The following is a 15,966-nucleotide window of genomic DNA, read 5'->3' on the forward strand; positions in this document are numbered from 1 at the left end:
CAATATATCGGTGAGCGCATGGTTTTAGCGTCCCTGGGGGGCGGCATCAGCGTGCTGAAACGGCCATTACTGACCCCCGGTGAAGGCAGTCAGCGAAACGGGCTTCGTTAACGGGCCTTCGCATCGCCGCGATCCACGATCCGATCCTCGATCTCGCTCGATCCTGCGATTAAATCAATCTAATCTTTAGACGACACCTCTACTCTCTTTTTGCATTCTGCTCCTGGTCTCTCTCTATCTCTCTCTGCTGTTTTGCTGCTAGCTCGAGCTCAGTTTGGCTCGCCGGCTTTCCGACGATTACTCTCATTGACGATCCACGATAAACCACCACTTTGCCAAGTTTTTCTTTGTCTCAACATCTATAAATTAAACGACTGCGAGCGCTCCGACGAGATATTTTCGCGACTCCGAGCCTCATAACGATTCATTCTTTACCGATTTTTCTTTTGTTTTTACTAGTTACGTCGCACCACATTCCATGACCACACCGCCCTTCTTAGCGAGAGAGAAAAACGAACCTAGAGAAGACACAACAACACCCAACTTTATAGCTTTGATCCGCCATGGCTGAGCCGCCTTCATCGCCTCCTAGCGAGGCTACCGGTGCCGAAGATGCCTTGTCCTGGTACAAGGCGCAATACGAACTTCTCGAGTCAGAGCTCGCCGAGTTCCGGGAGTCCAGCCGAGAATTGGAGCAGGAGCTGGAGAAGGATATAGAACGAGCAGAGAAGCAGGAGAGAGTCCTGAAAGAGAAGGCTGATAGCCTCAGATTCGAGGTGGAAGAGTGGAAGGTAAGCTGAGATGCGCTTCTTTTTTTTTTTTCTGATCCAAAACCATCATTCGATTTTGGAGGGGGGCGGTTTAACTTTATCCAGCCCCCTCTCTAATTACGACTGCTTCATTTTTATGTCTCAGGTACAGCGGCTAATCCCCTATTTTTTTTTTCTTTTGCACAGAGAAAATACAAAGATTCCAAAGCAGAGACTGCCGCTGCGCAAGCCTCATTAGAAAAAGAAATCACATCGCTGCGAGACACAAGCCGCACCTTGGCGCTCAAACTGAGAGACTCCGAGGTTGCCAACGATGATTTCGAACGCCAAGCGCGAAACACCACCTCCTCGCTCGAGGACATGGAGTCCAAGTTCAACCAGGCCATTGAGCGAGGGGTCCTAATGGAAGAGGAGATCAAGATGGGCGAACAGGAGCGAGAGGCTCTCCGCATCGAATCACAGCGGCTGCGAGAGGAGCTTTCTGAGCTCAAGATTGAAGCTGAGCTGATGCAAGACAAGGTCAAGAAGTACGAGTCCCGGCATTCAACCATCTCGTCCGACATATCGCTCCTCGGCTCCCCCACATTTGACAGGACCGCGACGGATATATCTGTTGACTCGGCTGCAAGCTCGCCTCTTATTACAAACCCACCTGATTTTACTAAATCTCTGGGCGCGCCAACTCCCGAGCTGCTGGATCCACCATCGCCCCCAATGTCAGACGTCTCTTCGCACCCGAGGGCGCCATCACGGATCCGGACGCCGGCCCCTGCGACACTGCGCCGGACCCGAATGCCGTCGGTGGATGCCGGCTCGAGGCCCCGTGGAAGCACACCGGGTCTTGCGACGGGTACGCGAACTGCTACTGGTGGCCGCCAGTCAATCAGCATCAGCAACAACAACAGCGGCGGCGGTGCGCCTCTCCGCTCATCAACCACCAGGTCAAACGTTTCGTCCCGCAACAGCAACTACAAGATTCCTGCATCCAACTCCCTCTCACATATCCGTCTGCTCACGGCCCAGATGCAGCGACTCGAGGCCAGAGTGCACTCAGTACGATCCAAGCTCCCCGCTCCCAACGGTGGCAGCACTCCGCCTCGCCCTCCCTCTCGGCCTGCTGTGGCTGCTGCATCCTCCAACGTGTCGACTCCCACAGTTCGCTCACGCAGGCGCGCTACTACTCAGTCGTCGATATCGATATCTTCTTCGTTGACTGGGGACGACTTGACGCCCACTAGCAGTTATGCTTCACCGTCCAAGACGATGAGCCACACGCCCAGGATCAGTACATCTGGCGTGAACCGACTCTCCTTTAGTACCCAGCTTAGCGACAAGGGTTCAGAAGTAAGCCGGCCAGTCTCACGATCTAGCCACTCATCCAGCCTAGCATCATATACCAGGCCGGTATCTCGCAACGGTGTGGCGGCTCCACAGCGGCCAGTGTCACGAAGCTCCGTTTCAGGGGTTCGAACGCCGGTTGGTCGGCCGGCATCCTCCTTCAGCTCCTCTGGTCGCGGACACTCTGGCAGTATTAGTGGTAGCAGGAGTGGAATCGATTTTCTAGGAGAAGACTATGAGCCCGTGTATCGCACGCCTAGCAGGCGAGGTACCTTCTCCACCAGATACGATCTAGGGACAAGCATCAGTGGCATCCCGCCGCCACTACCAGTGAGCGGCATTCCTACACCTGGGAGTGGAATTCCCGCGCCAGGCAGTACGATACCCGGCCCCGCGTTGAGACGGCAGAGCGGAAGTAGGCGAATTAGCGTGAGCAACGGCAGCAGCATCAGCGGCGGAGGCGTCCCTATTCGATCGGGCCGCACCAGCACGACTGGATTCAGGAAACTGGGCGACTTGGGAGAGACTTATTGAGTACGATGAGCTCCTGTATCGAGATTGCACAGCCGAACCGCTCTCCGAGATATCACTTTCCTTGATATTCTTCTTCTTTTTATTACTCTTTTCATTGCCAATTTTTATCCATTTTCTCGTTCTCGCTTTGCGTTCAATTGCTTTTCTGTATTTTGGGAATCGGTGCATTTTGATCGCTGTGGCAGATGGCGTCACAGAGGCGAACGAGGTGTTGATGAATGATTATGGGCTTGTTATTCTTTTTTTTGGCTTGATTGAAACGCACGGTTGGTTGCTAATTGCCTTGTCCTCTCACTTGAAGTTTTCTTTTTTACAACACTTATACCTCGACTTTTCTTTCCCTTGCTACTAAAAAGGGAATGAGGGTCTTGTTCTTGGTATTACACACTTGACTACACTACACGCACACACACACATGGAAGTTATGAAGAGATGGCACGGGCTGCGCTCGGCGAAGACTAAACATAAATTTCTATAGATTGCTATTTCATTTGTTTTTTTGAGAAAGAGAAGATGAGTTGGGAAGTTTGAAGTTTGAAAGAGGTGAAGCGGGACTTTGGAAGATACCTCTTTAGATAATAAGGATAGTATAGCCAAAAAAAAAAATTGATACATTGTTTCACCCTCCCTCTGATGACCGTTGAGTGTGAGCACTTGTAGGGAGAATGTCACTGAGTCGCATTTTGAATGCCACCATTGCTATTACTCCTACTTACTAATATTGTTACCACCACTAATACATGAATACGACCGTTTGGATTACTACTGCTACTCCTCCCACCTACTAGTATTACCACCACCAATACGGGGTACTAAGGTGCTGCATTCGGCGAAGGTCATGTAGATGGGATCGGAATGCCGAAAGAGGTTCGGCCCGGGATGGGGCGTATGCGAAGTATTTGGCTGTATGTAAGCCCGAAGGTTCGGATGGCGTTCGGATCTACCATACAGCCGGTACGAGGTATGAGTGCATGGAGGTATTGACAGAATGACATTAAATGCTGTCAAATTCATTCTATACTCTGTTCTACTTTATGCCGTATTGTTCTACAGGCAGATGATAGTCCTCTCTCAGCGGGCAGCCCGGCAGCAACAGCAGCTCCCTTTGAGCTTTATCTCTGATGTAATGGGAGGCTTATCGGTGCCTGAATCCAGCTAGTCTGTGCCATTCCGCTTTTAACCGACTAAAGCAGAAACTCGAGATCTATCCGTCGAGCCTCCCGTCCGGTTTGGGCAAAGGCGAAGACAGAAGGGAAGAACCGACCCCCCAAATGTACAAATACAGACACTTTTCAAATGCAGACAGACATCTAAACTATATCCGGCTTAGCTTCTCGCACAGGCTTTTTAAAGATGTAATAATACATGCATTTATATTTACCTTGAATATTATTATATATATTTTATTGAAATTTGAATGTTACCTATATATCATGTATTAAGATCCTTTTTTATTATAAAATTTATATATATACCACTGACTCCAACTATTAACCGCCAACTCTATCCACTAACCACTAGCCCTACGTGCTATTTTACAGTAAATAAGTCCTACATTTCAGTAAATAAATGCGATATCACAGTCAGTAAATAAGTGCAGTAAATAACTGCTACATTGCAGTAAATAAGTGCCCAGCTGTATCACAGTAAATAACTGCTATATTACAGCGAGGGACTTGGCAGATGTACCTCTACTTGAAAAAGGGCGATTATGAGAGGCTAGGCCGGATACAGTTTAGATGTCTGTCTGCATTTGGACAGTGTCTGTATCCTTTTGGGGGTTCAGAAAAACCCTCCGAAAATAAATAGCGGGAGCCACGGAAACCGCAAAGACCGGAGGGAGAACTCCCATTCCGGCGCTATTTAGGGAGCCCGATTGGCTGGAATGGGAAGCCCTCGGGATCCACATCGCTTTCGGGCCCCGAAAAAAATTATGATGGTAATGGTTGGGTTGGGGGGTGGGTTTGAAGTTTTTTTTTTGCCCTTTGGTTTTGGAGATGCTGGATTCGTAAAAGGGTTTTAGGCAGATGCTGTTACGGGGTTTATACAGAATATGCTAGAATGCGTATTTCGGGGAATATGGAGTTATCAGCCAGATATGTAGTAGGGCACTGGCACTGCTTACTGTGTATTACTACTGTGTAAGAGATGATGCCGTCTTGGGCAGGTGGTATTTTACATCTACGTCTGTAGATAGGTACTGCACAGAAAAAAAAAGGTACGAGATATGGAGTAGCAACTGAGACGGTTGACAAGCCGCTCCCCCGAGTTTTTGGGACCCAGAGGCAACAAGTACTTCACGCGGAATTAACGCAGAGGCAGTACATGCTTTCCATTTAGTGGTGCTGAGTGTGTTGGGTGGGACTCAACAATTGGGGGGCCCAGAGAAAAAAAAGAATGATTGGGGAAGTCGGGTAGAAGGGACAGATTGGAGCTGGTAGAATTCTTGTAAGGCATGGCTGCTAGTATGGACTACCGAGTACTAAGCGGTTACTAGTTAGCATCATCTGAATTACAGAAATTTTTTTGTTGGCTTCTCGAGGTCATTACCGGCGGATGCTACGTTATCTTCGGCTGTTGCTGTTGTATGTGTTTTTATACCGTCAATAATACCCTTGGGCCATACATCAAAGTGCAGAAAAGACTGCCAAATAAGGCTGTAAGTGAGTACCTATTTCGTGTGGAATTAAAGACCAAGGCAATCTTCCGTATTATGTTCCTTGTCGTTCTGCAGACGGAGCATCATTTTGCTCTGACGATGCTTTATCCCTCTGGCTATTCGCCGAAAAACCCCATTTGGAAGCAAAAGCGGGCTGGGAGGCTAAGGCCCGGAATCTCATTCTCGGAGGTGGGGCTGCAGATGTTTAATTTGGTTGCAATGGATCTCACTTGCACGCTGTAAACCCTCCGTATAATGCCATCAGTAGCTTGTTTATGTCTTGGGTTCCTCGTAGTTCAGGGGGAGGAGATTTGAATACGTGATGCTTCGTACCCCATGCCCTTTTTTGTCCCGCGGGGCCCGAGAGGGGAGCTGAAAAGGCTCAACTCGGCGGCTTAAGCTTCGCTCGGGCCATCTGCTGGGAAATATGAGAAATGAGCTCGATGAGCTCGGCCCGGACTCCGTCTTACTATCGAAGGAAATGTACGTGTAGGTAGGATCTTGCTGGGATCTAGGGACTCCACAGCCGTGTAGTGGTAGTACTTCGTATGCGAAGCAATAAGCTGCACGGTGAGTGATTTGGGACCTTGATGTCGTCAGTAGCGTGCAGACAGCTTATCACAGTTGTAAGAGGGATTATGTTATTGGCTGGGAGGTAGACGGTGTAGGGATGACCAAAGTCAACAAGCATAGGATACACACACCCGTTTGCTCGCCATGATGAGTTTATCCGCACTCCCCAGATGCTAGATCCCTTCCTTCGAAGATCCCCCGTCATCCTCCGCAGTTGCTGGATAGAGACAGGCCGATATGCAGCCTGTAAGCATGGCATGTCACACGACTACAACCAAAATAGATTAATGATTGCTTCTTTTTGATTTCTGCACAGAATGTTCCATCGGTTTATTGTCAAATTCGACTGTGTCAATCCCGAATCCTTTGCTAGGACCTGATATAAACCGCAACTTGTTGACGGCGATGGTACCGGGCTACTGGGATCCCGCATTACTCTTCTCCACGCCATAGACTAACAAGATGAGAGTTTGACGGACAAGAATAGTGCTTCAGAGGCCTGCAGCTATACTCGGCTGCGGTTGATATCGGGTTGGCCTGATACGCGTTCTTTGGCTTGATATGATCGATCGATTTCCCGGCAGCCAGATCGCCAATGGTTGTATACAAATAGTTGGTTATCACCCCAACCTTTTGTAAGTACAAACTAATTCGCCTTCCCCCACCTCCCACAACAAAGCCCGGAAGGGGAGAAGACTGTATCAATCTTATTTTATACTACATGAAATAAGCCACGAAATGACATCAATTCCCTCAAGCTACCACGCTCAAGACGAGGTAAAATTCACTCCACCACCATCATGAATAGAATTCGGTGCTAAGGACGAGAAACAAGACGCCTCCCCCTTTTTCCCCCACAAACAGAGAGGCAGACAGAACCAGACAGAAGTGATAGGTGCCCAATCCAAGCTAATAGTAATACTCCCAAAGTCTCCACAGAGTTGAACTCAATGGATGGCAAAAGGCAGCCGTCAATTAATCGCTGTATGTGCTACATGTACGTTTGCATTGAGCCGTGTCCCACTGACCCCAACAGATCTAGGCCACGTCCCCTGTGCGGCCACCTGGAGCCACTGCCTGGGCCAGTAATCGTCGCCAGAGCTGCTCCGTAATTCCCACTAAATCCACTAAATTCGCCCCGAAAGCTTCTCGCACACCCCCCTGCCACCGAGTCTCTCCCCTCCCTTGCCCCTCGTAGATCCTGCGATACTGGCTTGGTCTCTTTTTTTTTTGTTCTTAATACACCCAATCCCGCCGCACACGAGACTGGATACTCCCTTCTCGTCTATTAATCCGTCTCTCGAAAGCGGGCTTCATTTTCCTGTGGCCATCCTTCATTGCTATTCTTCGCCTGTTTCAGCCTCATTACCTGGCGGGCCAACAAGCTGGGAACACAAAACGAAACAAACAAGAAGGTCGAAGGATCATAATCACTTAATCGCCTGTCCGCTTAACCCCCCGGCAGGACCATCTTAATTCGTCTTACCATTCTTCTCGATTCAGATCGACTTGCTGTTGTGCCGGCAGAACCCATCCACGTCAGATTACCAGCCGCGGCCGATTCTGACACAACGTTCCACATTCTTCTATAATCTCTACTTCTCGCCCTCTCTCTTTTTTTCTTTCCCCTCCATAACTTTGAGAATCACACAACAGCCATGGCAGAATCAGCAAACGGCGTCCAGAACGGCGTTAATGGCCGGACGGTTCCTGTTGCCAATGGCAGCATGACCTACGCCGAAAAGCACAACATCGCAGACCACTTCATTGGAGGCAACCGGCTGTCGAATGCCCCCGCCAGCAAGGTCAAGGATTTTGTGGCCGAGCACAACGGCCACACTGTCATCACAAACGTGAGTATTTACCGCTACAACTCTTGATTTGCTTGTGCCCTGTGCCTGAGCTTGCGCTGACTTGTTGTGCTTTTGGCGCAAAACAGGTTCTGATCGCCAACAACGGTATCGCCGCCGTCAAGGAGATTCGCTCAGTTCGAAAATGGGCCTACGAGACGTTTGGCGACGAGAGGGCCATCCACTTCACCGTCATGGCCACGCCCGAAGATTTACAGGCCAACGCCGACTACATTCGAATGGCTGACCACTACGTCGAAGTCCCCGGCGGCACAAACAACCACAACTATGCCAACGTCGAGCTGATTGTGGATATTGCCGAGCGCATGAACGTCCATGCTGTCTGGGCTGGTTGGTGAGTTTTTCCTCTCTAGCCGCACAACTATGGAATCTTTCAGGACATCATTATACTGACGAACCAACTTTTGTAGGGGTCACGCCTCTGAAAACCCAAAGCTCCCAGAGTCTCTCGCCGCATCCCCCAAGAAGATCGTCTTCATTGGTCCTCCCGGATCTGCCATGCGATCACTGGGTGACAAGATTTCCTCCACAATCGTCGCACAGCACGCCAAGGTGCCCTGTATTCCTTGGTCCGGAACCGGTGTCGATGGTGTCGAAATCGACAGCAATGGCATCGTGACCGTTGCCGACGACGTCTACGCCAAGGGCTGCGTCAAGTCATGGCAGGAGGGTCTGGAGAAGGCAAAGCAGATTGGCTTCCCCGTCATGGTAAAGGCGTCTGAGGGTGGTGGTGGCAAGGGTATCCGAAAGGTTACCAACGAGGAAGAGTTCGAGGCCCTGTACAAGGCTGCCGCTAGCGAGATTCCTGGCTCGCCCATCTTCATCATGAAGCTGGCTGGAAACGCCAGACATCTGGAGGTCCAGCTGCTCGCCGATCAGTACGGCAACAACATCTCCCTGTTCGGCCGTGATTGTTCCGTCCAGCGTCGTCACCAGAAGATTATCGAGGAGGCTCCCGTCACCATTGCCAAGGCTGATACCTTCAAGGCCATGGAGGACGCTGCCGTCCGACTCGGTCAGCTTGTCGGCTACGTCTCTGCCGGTACTGTCGAATATCTGTATTCGCACGCCGACGACAAGTTCTACTTCCTCGAGCTTAACCCCCGTCTCCAGGTCGAACATCCTACCACTGAAATGGTCAGCGGTGTCAACCTGCCGGCTGCCCAGCTCCAGATTGCCATGGGTATCCCCCTGCACAGAATCCGCGACATCAGATTGCTGTACGGCGTGGATCCCCGAACCTCGAGCGACATCGATTTCGATTTCAAGCTCGAGGGCACTGCCGAGTCTCAGCGCCGACCTCAGCCCAAGGGCCACTGCACTGCCTGCCGTATCACCTCTGAGGACCCTGGTGAGGGCTTCAAGCCTTCCAACGGTGTCATGCACGAGCTGAACTTCCGTTCTAGCTCAAACGTCTGGGGTTACTTCTCCGTCGGTACTCAGGGTGGAATTCACAGTTTCTCCGACAGTCAGTTTGGTCACATTTTCGCCTACGGCGAGAACCGACAGGCTTCACGGAAGCACATGGTTATTGCGCTCAAGGAGCTGAGCATTCGTGGTGACTTCAGGACCACTGTCGAGTATCTCATCAAGCTGCTCGAGACCGAGGCTTTCGAGGACAACACCATCTCCACTGGTTGGCTGGACGAGCTCATCTCCAAGCGACTTACCGCTGAGCGCCCGGATACCATGCTGGCAGTTGTGTGTGGTGCCATCACCAGAGCTCACATCACCAGTGAGTCTTTGCTGGCTGAGTACCGATCTGGATTGGAAAAGGGTCAGGTGCCTTCCAAGGAGATTTTGAAGACCGTCTTCACTATCGATTTCATCTACGAGGGCTTCCGATACAAGTTCACTGCCACCCGTGCCGGTCTCGACACCTACCACCTCTTCATCAACGGCTCCAAGTGCTCTGTTGGCGTCCGTGCTCTTAGCGACGGTGGTCTCCTCATCCTTCTTGACGGCCACAGCCACAACGTCTACTGGAAGGAGGAGGTTGGCGCCACTCGTCTCTCAGTCGACAGCAAGACCTGTCTGCTTGAGCAGGAGAACGACCCCACCCAGCTCCGAACTCCCAGCCCTGGTAAGCTCGTCAAGTATTCCGTCGAGAACGGTTCCCACATCAAGGCTGGCCAGACCTTTGCCGAAGTTGAGGTCATGAAGATGTACATGCCCCTTGTCGCACAGGAGGACGGTATCGTGCAGCTCATCAAGCAGCCCGGAGCTACTCTGGAGGCTGGAGATATTCTTGGTATACTCGCTCTGGATGACCCTTCCCGAGTCAAGCAGGCTCAGGCATTCGTCGGACAGCTTCCCGCTTACGGCGACCCTGTTGTCGTCGGCACCAAGCCTGCTCAGCGCTTCGTTCGGTACCACAACGTGCTGCTCAACATCCTCAATGGTTTCGATAACTCTGTCGTCATGGCCGATACTTTGAAGAAGCTCATCGAGGTGCTTCGCGATCCTGAGCTGCCCTACAGCGAGTGGAACACCCACTTTGCTGCTCTGCATGCTCGCATGCCCCAGAAGCTGGACAGCCTGTTTACTCAGATTGTTGAGCGAGGCAAAGCTCGCACTGGCGAATTTCCTGCCAAGGCACTCAGCAAGGCTTTCATCAAGTTCCTCGAAGAGAATGTGGAAGCCGGTGATGCCGACATGCTTAGAACCACGCTGGCACCCCTTACCGAGGTGCTTGACAACTACGCAGAGGGCCAAAAGGTTCGAGAGCTTAACGTCGTCAACAACCTTCTTGAGACCTACTGGGAGGTCGAGAGCCTCTTCCAGAGCCGTGCTCAGGAGGAGAGTGTCATCCTGAATCTCCGAGACCAGCACAAGGAGAACTTGGCCAAGGTTGTGCAGACTGTTCTCTCGCACAGCCGCATGAGCTCAAAGAACTCTTTGGTTATTGCCATTCTCGAGGAGTACCGCCCCAACAAGCCTAATGTTGGAAACATCAGCAAGTACTTGCGTGAGTCGCTGCGAAAGCTGACCGAGCTCTCCTCTCGAGCCACCTCCAAGGTCTCGCTCAAGGCCCGAGAGATCATGATCCAATGCTCTCTGCCGTCCCTTGAGGAGCGTACGTCTCAGATGGAGCATATCCTGCGATCGTCTGTTGTCGATTCTCGCTACGGTGAGAGCGGCTGGGACCACCGTGAGCCTAGCCTTGAGGTGCTCAAGGAGGTTGTCGATTCCAAGTACACCGTCTTCGATGTGCTGACCTCTTTCTTCGCTCACGAGGATCCTTGGGTTTCTCTGGCATCTCTCGAAGTCTACGTTCGTCGTGCTTACCGTGCCTATATGCTCCACTCGATCGAGTATCACAATGATGAGTCTGAGAACCCTCTCTACGTGTCCTGGGACTTCCAGCTGCGAAAGATTGGCAACAACGAGTTTGGCATGCCTGTTCAGTCTGCTGCTCCTTCTACTCCCGGCACCCCTAGCGGCCTGGAGCGCACCCTCAGCATGGAGCTCAACGTTTCGCGTATTAATTCCATCAGCGACATGTCGTACATCACTAACAAGATGAAGAACAATGGCCCGTCCCGCAAGGGTGTAATGGTTCCTGTCAAGTACATTGACGACGCTGAAGAAATGCTTCAGAAGGCCTTGGAGACGTTGAACTTTTACAACAAACAGAAGAGGCAGACCAACCAGTCCACTCTTCTTGCTGACTTGAGTGGTAAGCGAAAGCCCTTCGCTGCTCTCAAGAAGGAATTCCAGAGCCGCAACAACGGTGACGAGCTGTCTGCCGTCATCAACGTTGCTGTTCGGGATACCGAGGGCACGGATGACGAAGAGATCCTCTCGCGCATTCTGCCTATTGTCCAGGGGCTCAAGAGCGAGCTTTTGGTCCGTGGTGTCCGTCGTCTGACCTTCATCTGCGGTCGCAGCGATGGCTCCCACCCCGGCTACTACACATTCCGAGGCCCCGACTACGAGGAAGACGACAGCATTCGTCACAGCGAACCCGCCTTGTCTTTCCAGCTTGAGCTTGCTCGCCTTGCCAACTTCCGCATCAAGCCCATGTTCACTGGAAACGGTAACATTCACGTGTACGAGGCTGTCGGCAAGACTGTCGACTCTGACAAGCGTTACTTCACTCGTGCTGTGATCCGACCTGGACGTCTCCGTGACGAGATCCCCACCGCTGAGTACCTCATCTCTGAGGCCGACCGAGTTATCAACGACATTTTCGATGCCCTTGAGATTATCGGCAACAACAACTCTGATCTCAACCACATCTTCATGAACTTCACTCCCGTCTTCCAGCTCGACCCTGCTACCGTTGAGCAGTCCCTCCAGGGCTTCTTGGATCGCTTCGGTGCTCGTGCTTGGAGACTGCGTGTTGCCCAGGTGGAAATTCGCATTGTTTGCACGGATCCCCAGACTGGTATCCCTTACCCTCTGCGTGTTACCATCACCAACACCTCTGGTTATGTCGTGGATGTCGATCTGTATGCCGAGCGCAAGTCGGAGAAGGATGACTGGGTCTTCCACAGCATTGGTGGAACCAAGGAGAAGGGACCTCTTCACTTGCTGTCCGTCAATACTCCTTATGCCACCAAGAACTGGCTCCAGCCCAAACGATACAAGGCTCACTTGATGGGTACCCAGTACGTGTACGACTTCCCCGAGTTGTTCCGTCAGGCCATCCAGAACAGCTGGGCCAAGGCTGTCAAGAAGCAGCCTGCTTTGGCGCCTCAGCAGCCCAAGGTTGGTGACTGTATTACATTCACTGAGCTTGTGCTCGATGACAAGGACAACCTGGACGAGGTCAACCGCGAGCCCGGTACCAACACTTGCGGTATGGTGGGATGGATCATTAAGGCTAGAACCCCCGAGTACCCTGCTGGCCGTCGCTTCATTATTGTTGCCAACGATATCACCTACAACATTGGGTCTTTCGGTCCTAAGGAAGACAACTTCTTCTACAAGTGTACTGAGCTGGCTCGTAAACTCGGCATTCCTCGCATCTACCTGTCGGCCAACTCCGGTGCCCGCCTTGGTCTCGCAAACGAGCTGATGCCTTACTTCAAGGTTGCTTGGAACGACGCTACCAAGCACGAGGGTGGCTTCCGCTACTTGTACCTTGATGAGAAGACCAAGGTCCGCTTCAAGGACACTGTTATCACTGAAGAAGTTGTTGAGGATGGTGAAACGCGCCACAAAATTGTCACCATTGTTGGTCAGGAGGATGGCCTCGGTGTTGAGTGCTTGAGGGGATCTGGTCTTATTGCCGGTGCCACTAGCCAGGCGTACAACGACATCTTCACCATCACCTTGGTCACTTGCCGATCAGTTGGTAAGACTTTTCTTAATGCCTTTTGGTTTCCCCTTGTTTGAAGTAATTTCTCATGACTAACAAACTTCTCATAGGTATTGGTGCTTACCTTGTCCGTCTCGGTCAGCGTGCTGTCCAGATTGAAGGCCAGCCTATCATCCTTACTGGTGCTCCTGCTTTGAACAATCTGCTTGGTCGTGAGGTTTACACCTCCAACCTTCAGCTTGGTGGCACTCAGATTATGTACCGCAACGGTGTTTCTCACATGACTGCCAACGACGACTTTGAGGGTGTCTCCAAGATTGTTGAGTGGATGGCCTTTGTTCCTGAGAAGCGCGGTAACCCCGTCCCTGTCAGCCCCAGTCTCGATGCCTGGGATCGTGAAATCTCTTACTACCCTCCCCAGAAGCAGCCTTATGACGTCCGGTGGTTGATTGGCGGTAAGGAGGAGGAAGACGGCTCTTTCCAGAGCGGTCTGTTCGACAAGGACTCCTTTGTTGAGGCCCTTGGCGGCTGGGCTCGCACTGTCGTTGTTGGTCGTGCTCGTCTTGGCGGTATCCCCATGGGTGTTATCGCTGTCGAGACTCGCAGCGTTGAGAACATTACCCCTGCCGATCCTGCCAACCCTGATTCTATCGAGCAGATTAGCAACGAGGCCGGTGGTGTCTGGTACCCCAACTCTGCATTCAAGACTGCCCAGGCTATCAATGACTTCAACAACGGTGAACAGCTTCCTCTCATGATCTTGGCCAACTGGCGTGGTTTCTCTGGTGGTCAGCGAGACATGTACAACGAGGTGCTCAAGTATGGTTCATTCATCGTCGATGCCTTGGTCAAGTACGAGCAGCCCATCTTTGTGTACATTCCTCCCTTCGGCGAGCTCCGTGGTGGCTCATGGGTCGTTGTTGATCCTACCATCAACCCCAACGCTATGGAGATGTACGCTGATACTGAGGCTCGTGGTGGTGTTCTTGAGCCTGAGGGTATGATTGGTATCAAGTACCGCAAGGACAAGCAGCTGGAGACCATGGCCCGCCTGGACCCTACCTACGCCGAGCTGAAGAAGAAGCTGGAGGACAAGACGCTCTCCAGCGAGGATTCGGAGAAGATCAAGCAGCAGCTTGTGGCTCGCGAGAAGCAGCTTCTGCCCGTCTACTCGCAGATTGCTATCCAGTTCGCTGATCTGCACGATCGTGCCGGCCGCATGAAGACCAAGGGTGTCATCCGTGACTCTCTTGACTGGTCCAACGCTCGCCGATACTTCTACTGGCGTCTGCGCAGACGTATCACTGAGGAGTACATCCTCAAGCGCCTGAACACTAGCATCATGCATACTCCCCAGCCCAACACTGCCAAGGCCACTGAGGCTCGTACCAAGGGCCTGAAGATGCTGGAGAGCTGGTCTGGCATTGCCGGCTGGGACAAGAAGGACCAGGAGGTTGCTGAGTGGTACGAGAAGGAGACTACGTCCATTGGTCAGAAGATTGAGGCACTCAAAGCCGACAGACTGGCTGCTGAGTTGGCCGAGGCTGTTCGCAGCAATGAGAAGGCTGGATGGAAGGGCATCCGTGAGCTTCTGCGTGTCATGCCTGTTGAGGAGCGCGAGGCTCTCTTTACGTATCTGAAGGAGTAAATGTATAAATAAACATGAACAGTTACAGATAAAAGGAAGGAAGGTGGTGGGGCGTTTTGATTTAGAAGCGTGGGTTATGGTTGATGTCTTATGATAGATACAAATTATATGTTCTTGAGTTTTTTAAATCATTGCGCCATACAGAAGATTAATGTATGCTTGAGTGAAAAGGATATGTAGTAATCGGCGACTATATTATGAGAAGCGGTATTTTGGAACACTGAATACTTGAATTGGATACTTTGTATTGCTGTTGAACCATTCGTAGAGAAGCCTTTAAAAGTGTGTTGCATACCTTCTTTACTACTCAATTTAATAGACCCATTACAAGAGGTAGAAATAGACATGTTCTCACTTTGAGGCAGCAATATGTATAACGTCGTGTTATTACAGAATAGAGATGATTATTCCAAGGCGGTACAATATACTCAACTATTCGAATATATTCGCCTGACTATGGGCTCTTAAACCTCGCCCAAACCTCTGTCTATTTATACAATTGGCTCTCGTTTTAGCCGTTAAGCACCCTTCAATTTTCTCTCGTTTTGTATTCATTTATTCATTTCTTTATTTTTTTTATTCTGGCTCCTCACGCATCCTCGGGCACCCTCGTCCGTATCTGCACTCCATGCCACTCCTTGACGAGATCCCCCAGCGCGCTGTTGACTAGACGCTGCTGCTTGAGCATATTGAGCCCCTTGAACGCAGAGGATGTGATGTCGATGGCGTACATGCTGCCGCAGCCGCCGGAAATGTCCTGCACGAGGAGCGACGTGGGGTTGAGCTTGGAGGCGAGGATGGCGGCAATGGACGATTCGGCGGGGCTCATGCCCGTGTCTTCGTCTACTTCTTGGTCTTGTTGCTGGCGCGAGGGGCGAGAAGAGGAGAATTGGCGAGAGGGAGCTGAGGAGATGTAGCGAATGCTGCGCTGGGGAGAGGCTTTGGCGGCGGCAGCGGCGGTTTTGAAAGAGGTTGTGATGATGGGCGCAATGGAGTGGCGCGCTGGGAGGGAGGAGAGGAGGCGCAGGCGCATCGCGGAGCGGCAGGATGAGCAGATCATCTTGAATTGATATCAATGCTGATTGTATTTGAACTTGTTGTTTGTTCTTTGCTGTAGATGGTAGATTGTAGGTCGAGGTATAAAAAAAGTTGACTGTAATTATTCAGCGATCATTGGAGGGATTGCCGAAGCTTGTTGGTAGCGCAGGCGATGGACCGAGAGCCGGAGCTTTGCCGGCGGTGGTCGAGCTAGTTACCGGATTAAGCAGGTATCGGAGCGGCGTCTGTTGTATTGGAGCAGCTTGTTT

At 51.4% G+C, this 15,966-nt stretch overlaps 3 protein-coding genes across 3 annotated transcripts; 2 read left to right on the forward strand and 1 right to left on the reverse strand.

Annotated features, from left to right (window-relative positions):
* The first annotated feature begins 784 nt into the window (after positions 1–784).
* On the forward strand, positions 785–3,269 carry GGI43DRAFT_394940 (NUDE protein). Its single transcript, XM_083204820.1, has 2 exons — positions 785–915; positions 957–3,269. The coding sequence occupies exons 1-2, from the start codon at positions 907–909 to the stop codon at positions 2,640–2,642; spliced, it is 1,695 nt and encodes a 564-aa protein (XP_083065551.1). The 5' UTR covers positions 785–906; the 3' UTR covers positions 2,643–3,269.
* Positions 3,270–7,532: 4,263 nt separating this feature from the next.
* On the forward strand, positions 7,533–15,127 carry GGI43DRAFT_429850 (acetyl-CoA carboxylase ACC1; the record flags this gene model as incomplete). The annotated part of the gene is made up of 4 exons (XM_083209178.1): positions 7,533–7,727; positions 7,814–8,079; positions 8,156–13,047; positions 13,122–15,127. The coding sequence occupies 4 exons, from the start codon at positions 7,533–7,535 to the stop codon at positions 14,657–14,659; spliced, it is 6,891 nt and encodes a 2,296-aa protein (XP_083065552.1). The 3' UTR covers positions 14,660–15,127.
* Positions 14,955–15,819, reverse strand: GGI43DRAFT_172659 (bola protein). Its single transcript, XM_083199737.1, has one exon. The coding sequence runs from the start codon at positions 15,717–15,719 to the stop codon at positions 15,249–15,251; it is 471 nt and encodes a 156-aa protein (XP_083065553.1). The 5' UTR covers positions 15,720–15,819; the 3' UTR covers positions 14,955–15,248.
* Between the last annotated feature and the right edge of the window lie 147 nt (positions 15,820–15,966).

Source organism: Trichoderma evansii (assembly GCF_050947405.1).
Source record: "Trichoderma evansii strain SZMC 28006 chromosome Unknown GGI43scaffold_2, whole genome shotgun sequence".
NCBI classification, from domain to species: Eukaryota; Fungi; Ascomycota; class Sordariomycetes; order Hypocreales; family Hypocreaceae; genus Trichoderma; species Trichoderma evansii.

Coding starts and splice junctions, on each gene's coding strand:
- GGI43DRAFT_172659 (XM_083199737.1), bottom strand. CDS start 15,719: ATGATCTGCTCATCCTGCCGCTCCGCGATGCGCCTGCGCCTCCTCTCC.